Source organism: Heloderma suspectum, chromosome 3 (genome assembly GCF_057233095.1).
Source record: "Heloderma suspectum isolate Gila_16-S chromosome 3, 16-S_ref, whole genome shotgun sequence".
NCBI classification, from domain to species: domain Eukaryota; kingdom Metazoa; phylum Chordata; class Lepidosauria; order Squamata; family Helodermatidae; genus Heloderma; species Heloderma suspectum.
The window spans coordinates 59456068-59467211 of record NC_139460.1 but is presented as its reverse complement, the minus strand read 5'-3'; the positions used below and the strand labels follow the sequence as shown (position 1 = coordinate 59467211).

The 11144-nt window shown below is 42.2% G+C and overlaps 1 protein-coding gene across 1 annotated transcript in view; it reads right to left on the bottom strand.

Annotated features, from left to right (window-relative positions):
* Positions 1 to 7615: 7615 nt before the first annotated feature.
* The window catches only part of EPHA3 (EPH receptor A3), a 357009-nt gene continuing 353480 nt past the window's right edge, over positions 7616 to 11144 (bottom strand). Inside the window, exon 17 of the mRNA XM_084843389.1 lies at positions 7616 to 10294. Coding sequence (XP_084699515.1) covers positions 10189 to 10294 — 106 coding nt within the window. The 3' untranslated portion in view covers positions 7616 to 10188. The remainder of the gene's footprint in view (positions 10295 to 11144) is intronic.

The following is an 11144-nucleotide window of genomic DNA, read 5'->3' as shown; positions in this document are numbered from 1 at the left end:
TTGTCTGGCAGGATTTGTTCTTGACAAATCCATGTTGGCTTCGAGTAATCACTGCATTGTTTTCAAGGTGCTTACAGACTGGTTGCTTTATCATCTGCACCAGAATTTTCCCAGGGATTGATGTCAGACTGACTGGTCTGTAGTTCCCACGTTCTTCCTTTTCACCCTTTTTGGAGAGAGGGACAACGTTAGCCCTCCTCCAGTCATCTGGCACTTCACCGGTCCTCCATGATTTCTCAAAGTAACAGACAGTGGTTCTGAGAGTTGATTACTTTATTACTCTAGGATGCAGTTCATCTGGCCCTGGAGAATTGAACTCATTCAAAGTAATTAGGTGTTCCTTGACCATATACCTATCGATCTCAAGCTGCAATCCTGCCCCTTCAGCCTGTACTTCGCTTTTGCCTGGGGGAGGGGTCATAGACCCTCTTTCGGGAGAAGACTGAGCTGAAGTAGGAATTGAACACTTCTGCCTTTTTTTTGTAATCTGTTGTCATTTTGCCATTTTGCATATTTTAGGATAAAACATGTTTGAGATAAAACACATTTAGAAATGAGTATTTTGTGAGAAAATGCATTCAAAAATCTATATTTTGATAACATTTTTGTGTGGTTTTTAAAAATTGCAGATTAATGTGGAAATGGGATGGATCAGACTTACAAATGAACTTGTACAAAATGGACACAGACCAGAAATAGACTAATCCATCTATACATGCGCTGTATATACACACTAAAGAAAAGAACCCTACCACAAAACCATTGAATGTCTACATCTAGGATACAATTTCAAAGTAGTATAACATTATTACACTGTCAAACTTTCATCACATAGAGCCAGAGAAACTACATTTCTTCTGAATGCGGTTTTGGATCTTAAAGGGGAAATCCTCAATACAGTCTCACTGTGCATTTCACTTGAAGCCAATCTACTTTACATTTGCATTGTTAATGCATCCTTAGCGAAAAGGCATGGGGGAAATGATGCTCTGACTTGGATTCCTGCATTGAGCAGGGGGTTGGACTCGATGGCCTTGTTGGCCCCTTCCAACCCTACTATTCTATGATTCTATGAAAGTTCTTCCTAAATGTAACCAACTGTGTTGTTCTCTAGTTTTATTTGGAACAAGGTGTACAGTTGTGTTTTGATTTGAACAACTGAAATGCCCTTGTGCTTGATCCTTGCTCTTCTCTTTTTTAATTTCAGGTATCACCTGGTACTTCCTACCGATACATGTGAGAACAGCAAAAAGACCGAGAGGAAAATGACATGGCTTCTAAAAGTCATGTTCAGTTTGGATGCTGGCCTGACTATCAGAAAAGGAACAGTTAAGAAGGAAGACAAAGAGAGTAGAAAAGGTAATTTAAACACACACACACACACACAAATACACAGCATGCAATCCTATGTATACTTATCCAGATAAACTCCGCTAAGTACAGTGGTACTTACATCCAGGCAAACAACATGCATAGGATCAGTGTCAGGCCCTAATCCAGAAAAACCTGAGCAAGAAAATCAGGAAATGTTTCCATTGTGAGTGCAGTTTTGTGTGCACGCTGCTATGAAGGAGGGCTTAAGGCTGCAATGTTGTGCCCAGTTATGCATTTCATTGATTTCAGTGGGACTAAAGAGTGTGTGACTGGACACAGGAATGCAGTACAAAGGACAATGAAAAGAAAGAGAGACGATTTATAATATATTATCATCTGGAACTGCAAACAAGTTGTGAGCACTATTAATATTCAAGACTGTCTAACACAATGCCTTCATGTTATTTCCTAGGTTTCACTATAATTCCCTGGCAGGATTCCTGTAGCATCAGAAGGGGAATTACAAAATCACATTTGATGCAGGGACTGAGTGTTATTTCTTTTCTATTAGAATTAGGCATGTATTAACTCAGTTAATTCAGCTTTGATGATGATGATGATGATAGGACCACAAGCAATATTCTTTTGGATATACACAGTTTTTTGTTTTTGTCTTGGTATATCCTCTGTAAATGTGGGCAGTGATTACTGCTCACTAAGTATAAATCAACCTGTCCTATCTTCCACCTATAGCAAAGGTTACTTACATGCAACACGCAACAGCAACATGGAAGAAACCCTGGCCATTCTGCCTGCTAGCATTGAGACATCCTTACTTCTATGCCGAAATCTCTCTTTCAATCTGCCAAAAGTTTTCTTCCCCTGTGAAAGAAGCTTCTGTTCTTCTGCCTTATTCTTGGGGTGCTTTAGAATTTCTTTTGTTGGTTTTTATGAGCTTAACTTATCATTGCAAGGTGGCCAAGGGTGCTGTGTCCCCCCTACCCACGCTATATTACATATCTCTCCATCTCTGTTACCTGTCAGTCTCCCCAGCTGGCCACAATTTTTTTTGAAAGCCATTTCTGCTCTACCAAATTGAATGAGAATGGCTGAAAAAATGTGGTAGAAAGTACTATACAGGGAGAAGAAATGTTTCTGGGCTGAAGTGGGGGTGGGGGCAAATCTCAGATTGTTCATGAATTGTGAAAAGAAAGGTAATGTTTGAGGAAAAGCTGTGGCTGGTTCAAACACACACACACACACACACACACACACTCACACACCCTTGTTTAATCCAAACCATAGATTTTCCTTAACAAATATATTCAGCATTGCAAATAATTTCAAAAGCAGAACTAGCCAGAATCCAACAAACACAACAATGCATCTTGAGACATCTTCAAAGATTAAAAACGTGATTTATTGTGGTGTGAGCTTTCATGGACAAGAGTCTATTTTGTTAGGTTCACTGCAATGACATGACTTGTTGAAATCTTCAGTGCTAGCAGATATATGGTGGAAAAAGCTTTTGTGGATTAGAGACCACTTCATCAGATACACAAAATGATGAAATGGGTTCTAGTCCATGCACACCTATTTCTGTTAGACTTTGAGGTGCCACAAGACTCTTTGTTGTGTTGCAATAACTAACATGCTTATTCATCCAGAATCGAACCATGGATTTCAGAGTCTGCTGCCTAGGGATATCAGAGAATTCCGCGACGGATCTCAGTGAGGCCAAATGCCAGTGCATTCGGCCCCCTGAAATCCATCACGGAACGAAGCCCCCGCCTCCCCAACCCACGAAAGGCGCGCAAAACGGAGAACTTACCTGCTCCCGTCTGCGCATGCTTTGCGAATGGCGGCTGCCATTCACTTCTTCTTCTCTTCATAGCCATTATAGTAAATACTTACGTAGCCTATCACGGCTAACGCAGGGATGCCATTTGCATCCCTGTGGAGACCGTGATAGGCTACGTAAGTATTTACGTAGCCTATCACAGCAGGGGAGAAAAATCCAGCTTACGCAAATGGCGGTGTAGTGGCTAGAATGCTGGACTGGGAGTTGGGAGATCCGGGTTCTAGTCCCCACTCGGCCATGGAAGCTCACTGGGTGACTTTGGGCCAGTCACAGACTCTCAGCCCAACCCACCTTACAGGGTTGTTGTTGTGAGGATAAAATGGAGGAAGGAGGAGGATCATGTACGCTGCCTTGAGTTCCTTGGAGGAAAAAAGGCGGGATATAAATGCAATAAATAAATAAAAATAAATAAAATTTGGGAGATTCCCAGGGCTGGTATCCATGTTGCCCACATCTCTCTTTCTCTCTGCTCTGAATATCCCAGTCAAAACATCTGTTGCATCCCTTTTCTGGACCCATGTGTGGACTTATTCATGGGAGTGGTCCAGCAGGCAGCTCTTCTCACAGACCTGCTCCTGGAAACCCTAGTTTGGATGTCCACACATAGTTTCACCACCCGTCATCCTAGCACCAAAGCAAATTTCCCTTGTCATTCATATTTGAGAAGGGCTTATTTACTAAACATGGAAAAGTAGCACTGGAAAAAATATTTAAAGGTGAGTCTATGGGGTGGGTCCAGGCTGATGACGGGCCTGCCAATATTCCTAGTATATTTGTACCATTTTGATCTTCTTGCCCTGTCATCTCCTTTCTGCACAGCTTGCTTTGCACAGGGTCAAAGACAGTGAATGAATGTCTGTACCAGATAGGGTCCTTGCTTAAAAATACAGCAGGATGTCTTTCATCATTCATGCTTAATTTTAAATAGAGGATTAGAACTTTTCCCAGTCCTCCCATTCTTCTTGCAAGACAGTACTTAATATGCAAAACTAGTTCCACGCACCAGCACCAGAGTTTAAAAACAATCCTCACTTTAGAAAGGCACATAAAACTTTAAGGCATGGAGAAGACAATAAATTATCCCTCCTGTTATGAACTTCCAAAGGAAACTGAGCATTACAGGCTGTTTTTAAATGCAGGAGTGGGGGTGGGGGGAATGATCACGAGGGAAAAGCACAATAAATAAAAAACTCGTCTTACAAGGTTGAAATGAAGAGTGGATTTTTACAGTGTTTGGGCAACCTGTCATTACCAGAGGAGTTCCAGCACCTTTGAACTAGAAGACTTACATCTCTTGCCCATATTACTATAAACAAGCTTTTATTTGACTTCCTTGTTGTCTTATGCTAAAACCAGTGATCCCAGTCTTTTACTCATTGAACGCTGGCAAATGCATACTCTTGACTGGGAAGAACTGCCCCCCTCTGTCTCTTTGGTCACCTTTTCCACAACACCCACTGTCACTGTGGGAAGAGCCAAGAAGTAGATGAAAGTAAAATGAGTACATTTACTAGAGGGGAACAGATGCATTCCAACAGAAGCTGCTGCTGTGCACCTTTCATTCATGTCAATGGGCCATTCATTGAAATGAATGACGATTCTGTGGTCAATGTGCAATTGTCAGATTGCTGCCCTTGTTATGCAGGAGGAACATAATGCAGTTCTACAGTAAAAAGAAACCTATGGTTACCATTCCTTAGGCTTTTTTCACATGGAGCTTTTATTTTGCCATTGAGATTGCTCCTTCACAGAGGTTTGAGGGCTCTTTGCATGATGCTGTCACCCGGCCGTGAACCCCCCTGCACTAAATGCCCTTGGTTCCGTTTTTAAATAGATCGCAGATAATGAGCTATCGAACTACCCCGTTGTGTTCAGCTTCAGTTTCCTCCATCAAAAGACTTAAAGCGGCAAGAAGAGGAGCGAGATCAATGAAAGATAATGGGAGACTCAGGTATGCGGAGAAGGGTGGGGGAAGGGGGAGGGGGGAAAGTAAGTGCATGACAAAGGGAGTCCTCGTGATCCTGCATTTAAAATGGAAGCAGAAAGCCCCATTTGAAATGCAGGACTTTAGGGTGGTGTAGAGATGCCCTTAGTATCCTTATTAACATAAAATGAGACATAGTGTAGTATCCAATGGGGTTGTCTGTCACAGGGAAATCTGGCCCTTTTTAGGACTGGCAGATCCCCACAACGGATTCGGCTCGACCTGCACAGGCAGGCCAAGCTGCAGTAAAGTTCCCAAAACTCAGAAACTTTATTGAGTTTTTGTTTGCAAAATGGCAGTTGGTGGCAGCGGCAGGAGTCCCTGCCATCACACAATACCATTTTGCGCAACCCCCGCTGCCTCTGCCGCAATGCAAACTGGCTCCCTCTCCCCCTCCCGGGTCCCAGGAATGGGAAAAGGAGCCAGTTGCTCATGGTGGCAGGGTCACTGCATGCAAAACGGAGAAGGAGCCAGTTCCCCTCTCATCCTCCATCTTGCGCACAGAAGGGTCACTATGTATGCAAGTCTTTCATTCTCCCTCCCTCTCATACTCCTCCTGCCCTGCCGGCACTGCTGCCATTGCAGTAGGAATGACGAGAGGAGAATGCTGCTCCCCTCTCCTCCCCCTCCTGCTACTGTGGCAGCAGCAGCATGACAGCAAGGGTAGGAGGATACATGGGAGGGGCTCCCCTCTCACTCCTGCTCTTGCTGTTGCACTGCGTGAAAATCTGCGAGCTTGCCAGGCTCAGCAAGGCCCGAGTCAAGCCCGCTGGCAGGTGGTCGGGTCAGAGTCCAGGGGGCTGAACCAGCGAAAGCTCGCTGAGCTCCACCCCCAAAATGGATTCTTCTGACATCTCTAGTATCCAATGATGTCCCAGCACTAGGACTAATGATGTCCTGCTAGCATAAACTGCTTGCACAACTTAAAAAATGCAATGGGAAACAGCAATTTACCACTGACATTTGGTGTCAGTGCCAAATTTTACATTACACAAATGGTGGTTTATGCTAGCACAACATCATTAGCGTTAGTACTGGGACACCATTGGATATAACCCATAGTACATAGTATGAAACATTTCCCAGTTTACACATAATCAACAACCAGTCTTCAAGGTTCTTGTTAGCCACAGTTGAGTCTTGATACATCAGCAGGGAATGGTCTGCTTATATTCTGATCTCAAGAGTCCACTGAACATAGGATGGGATGTACCAACAGGTCCAGCTCAGCAACCTCACAGAAGAACAAGCCACTATGCAGGCATGACGGCAATGTTAATGTCAGGGTGGAAACTGAGCCCATAGAGGCCCAGAGCAGTTCTGATTCTGAGGAAGAGCAACAACCTGTGGGACAGGAGGTCGCTCACCTCTCACAGGCACAGCGGCAGGGAGAGATTCCTCCTGCCTGCATTCCTGAGACAGTGGCCCTGGCAGCGAGAGAGCGCTGGAGGGGGGCTTGCTGGATGCTCGGCGCTGACGCAGGGAGCGGCGCCAGATGGAGAGTGCCGAGAGGAGGCACTCTGCTCCCTTGGCGCTAAAACAACGGTTGTGTCCCAAGGACCCAAGGGTAAGAGGGAGGACCTCTCCATAGCCCATAAGTTCAGGGTCTTCCCGCCCTCCTCCTTCAAACAGGGACCAACTGCCTTACCCGGAGCTTAAGCTACTCTGCTAACTACCCCAGTGCAGTTCCTTGCTTAGTCGTTGGTGATTAGCATCTGAAAGAGTCATTAAGTTGCAAAAGGAATAAAGCCTTGGAAAGAATCCTTTTCATCTGTGTCTTGAGTTGGCTATTGGAGGGGACATAGGGCAGCTAGGGCATTCCTGACAGTTAAGACAGAATTTGAAGGTAGAAATGTGATGGCTAATGCTTCAAATAAGAATGCCGAGCCAGAATGTGATATGTGGTTCCATAAACCTGGATTAAATCTCCCTTTGAAATCAGGGTCCTGATCCTGAGAACTGAACATGTAGAAATGAAGTGTGCATGCTCAGATCCCTATATACGTACTTGCTTGATAGACCTATTTAGGCTGCCTATGAAAAATAAATGGATTTAGGTTTCACAGAGAGAATTATGTGTTTGAAAGGTGTGGGAGTGAATCAACCCAACATCAACCTAAATGCTCTGGATTAATTCCTCTAAACAGCTGATTGGTGCTATTAAAGCTATTAGGCATGAGTTTCCAGTCTACCACACATACAGAGAACTAGCCCTGGGGACTACATGAGTAACACCTCTTCGGATATGAAGACTTGATATCCAGCTGGGACTTCCACAAGGCTGCTTCTGTGCACACTTGCCCTTGCTGGATTACGGTGCATCTATACTAATATTAGGCTAATGAAGCTGTATTCTAAATTTGAGAAGTTAGTTCCAGATACTATTGCAGACTTTAGGCAAAGTCTTTAAGCTTGTCTAAGCTTCAAAGCAATCACCTCTGCAATCCAATATGTAAAAAATACTTTCATTATGTTTATTATAAAAATATAAATGTTTCCACTACAAATCATTTTACATTAGTAACAGGCCATCTACAATTGCACAACATAATTAACTAACTGAGTAATGCTTTGAAAATATAAACATTAAAAGTAAATGTAGATTTGCCAGTTCAAATCACATCTATACATTGCTTATAGGATTCTAAAGTACAGCAGAGACTATGTTATATGTTAACAGAAATAAATAATATATGTAAAAACAATATTTTAAAGATACAAAATCAATAATATGGTACATATTCTTTGTGAAGATTTTGTGTTGCTTGTTTGATGTAAATAATAATCAAGGTCAGGTCCTGTACAGGAAGATGGCCACAAAAATTCTATTTCCTCTACTCCACAGTTAAGAATTGTACACTGCTATGTTTACATATGTACAGGGGGAGAAGGAGAATATGAGCTATAGGAGGCCACTGAACAGTACAAAATTGTAAGAAAGACTAAAAGCTGTTTAAAAACCTGCAAAAAATGAACTTCCTCCTGAACAAACAATGAAATCAGACCTTAGTACTGAACACACTCAGAATAATATCCCATGATATTACTAGATACTGAGAGATAATTAAGGATAGGTAAGACTAAAATTTATTCTGAAAACTTGCTAATGAACCATTTTCTTTAGTTTGCAGTCTTCAGGCTGCCTCTAGGACAACTTTTTCCATATAGTGCTACTGAGAATATCAACAGAATTATTTTTTTTAAATTACTTCCTGCTAGCATAGATGTTTGCACTTAGAATTGAAAATCAAATGCAAGGAGAATGGAGGTGCTTACAACACTATTGGAGAACTCGAACGTGGATGTAAGATGGTGCATTCTTCCTGCAATAGTAGTGAAACATGATATTGTATTGGAGGATGTAGAAGTTACCAAGGTGCGTTAGGAAGGTACACCGGTGCTAATGTTATGGTCAGGGTGTCGCTGTCAGCATTTTGCAGTGCTATTCTATGCTTTTTAAAATTTGATCACATACTGCTTTGGACTTCGCAATCTTTGTGAGGCCTGTGGTTCTTCTTAGAATAATCCCATTTGAATTGGTCTTAAAATGCTGCTTCTTACTGTGGAGACTGTTGCTCAAATGCGGCCAAATGAAGCAAAGGAACATATGAATGGGAGACATGTTGATTTAGAGATCGATCCATAGATATTGTCCACATACTATCTTGCAAGACCATTGAACTCTTACATTACAATCCAATGTATGTTAACTCAGATGTAAGTCCGTGCGTTCAGTGGGGCTTTCTCCCTTGTAGGTGTGTTTAGTATTGCAACCTTAGACTCTATGGATGCCAACAATTTAAGAACTAGGAACAGGGATTTTCATCTTTTCTTTTTTGGAGCCCAGGGTACTATAAGCAAGTAATTTTGCCACGCTGTTAACACATCATACAGTTTGTAAAAAATGTGGCATAATCCAACACTATGTGCATACTGCAAACGTTTAAGTATGTGCAATTATGCAAGCTTGTGCTAGTTTTTGAACATATGAACATATCAAGGCAATTATTGTCCTCATAGAAAAGTGATGGTGTGTTTCCCTGGTTTGCACCACGCAGAGCACTGTACATGGAAATGTCCATATTTGGATACATTTGTGTGTGAGTGTGTAAGACCTCTTTTGACAGGCCTCTGGATTGGGGCCTATTTACTTGGAAGTAAGCCTCATTGGTTGCACTGAATTTTCTTCCAAATACTAGGATAGCAGCCAATGCCTAGAGAATTTGGCACTTGGCAACCATTAATCCCAGTCAAAACATATATAAATATAAACAGTAGGAAAGCATTCAAAAGGAAATAAATATGCCTTTTATAAAAAAAATACTTTTTTTTTCTTTTAAAAAAAGAACACACGCATCAAAGCTAGCCTCATGGCAAATATTATTTGTGAACTATTGCCTCCATTTTATCCCAAACATTATTCATGTTTTCCTTCCACAGTTGAAACAGAATATTGCAAGAATATTGTTACAGATATGGCCAGACAAGTCTGAGGTATTATCCCCAAATATCCTTAGAAGAATTATTGTAGAGAAATAAAATACTAGTCACCTATCCTTTCTGCATATAAAAAAATACTGCAAGGGTTTCTTTTTCCCCTTGCTGCTGCTGACAGTCAGTCAAAACACAGCATTACATCCACAGTTGATTTGCTTGACTTTCATGGTATTCAGTCCATTAGCAACTGAATGGCTCTAAGTTACATGGAAGGATTTTGAAAAACATTTTAAACACTTTCTTCCAAATGCATTATATGACTGAGCAGTCCAGTATTTCAAGGGGGGGGGAAAGCACCCCTCCTTCAAGGATAAGAGATAGAAAAAAAAGTTTTTCATTCCTATTTTAAGGCAATTTAACTCAACGTATGAGTGTCTTAGTGGGCTTGAAATCTCTACACAAATGTCATGTTTCCCACATTGTTACAAGAGTGCCTTTTAAATCTCTCAGTTTCTCACTCATCACTATTACTTTTGCAGTCACGTCGTCTTGCTTCCTCTTGTTGTGTCCTGAGTGTCAACGTTTTGGTAGTTTACACAGGCACTGGGCTATTCTTTGTATGCATTTCTAGAGATTTAATACTGCTAATAAGCTTCTTCTGTGGCCCGACAATCGTCACACCAACCTTCTTCATGTCGCTGAAAAATACAGAACACACCTGATGAGTTTGTTGTAGGCGATGCATGTTTCCCATACAAATAATTCACAATGTAAGAGTGATGATCCTTCCTTACATATTGCTAAGTGGTGGTAGCTGGAATATTTCCAGATGGGCAGAAGACAGGTCTTTCTAAGATCTTATACAGCGTTCCCTAACCTGGTGCCATCCCTGCTGGCTGGGAATTATGGGAATTGCTGTCGAACACATCTGGAGGGTGGCAGGTTGGGCAAGGCAGGTCTATGAAAAGAGATCTCCCAAGGCAGCAACACAAACATCTTCAGAGCTGTGAAAAATGGTCACACCTGTACAGCAGTGTTCAGATCTTGGATGATTTAACTCCTTTGTCCACAAAATGTGTGGCAGAGAGGGAGGGTCACTGTCTTAGCTGCCAAAGGCTACTCAGCTAGATTCCCCAGTGTCAGCCTGGAGCATAGCAGCTACTGGCTTTCAGGATCCTAGCTAAAGTGGAAAGGGTTAATCCACTGAGCTTGGGTTTCAGGGATTTTAACCCATTTGGGGCCAAAATATATAGTACTTTAAATCCATATCCAGCAGCTATGGATTCCCCCCCCCCCCACCACACACACACTTTTAGTTTTATTCTAAAGTAGGTATGGGGGGACTGATCTGGACTAGGATCCTAGCATGGGAGGTAGGGAGGTTTTTAAGATCTGGATTGGGTCCCCTGCACCTACTGTAGAGTAAGAAATTGAGAAAAAAAAGGATATAGCTTCTAGAAATGGATTTTAAGTGATGTCTGTTTTGGTCTTTAGCTGGAGATGGCTGCTCCCCCCCCCCCCAGCATCCCTGCTCATAGGTTGACCAAG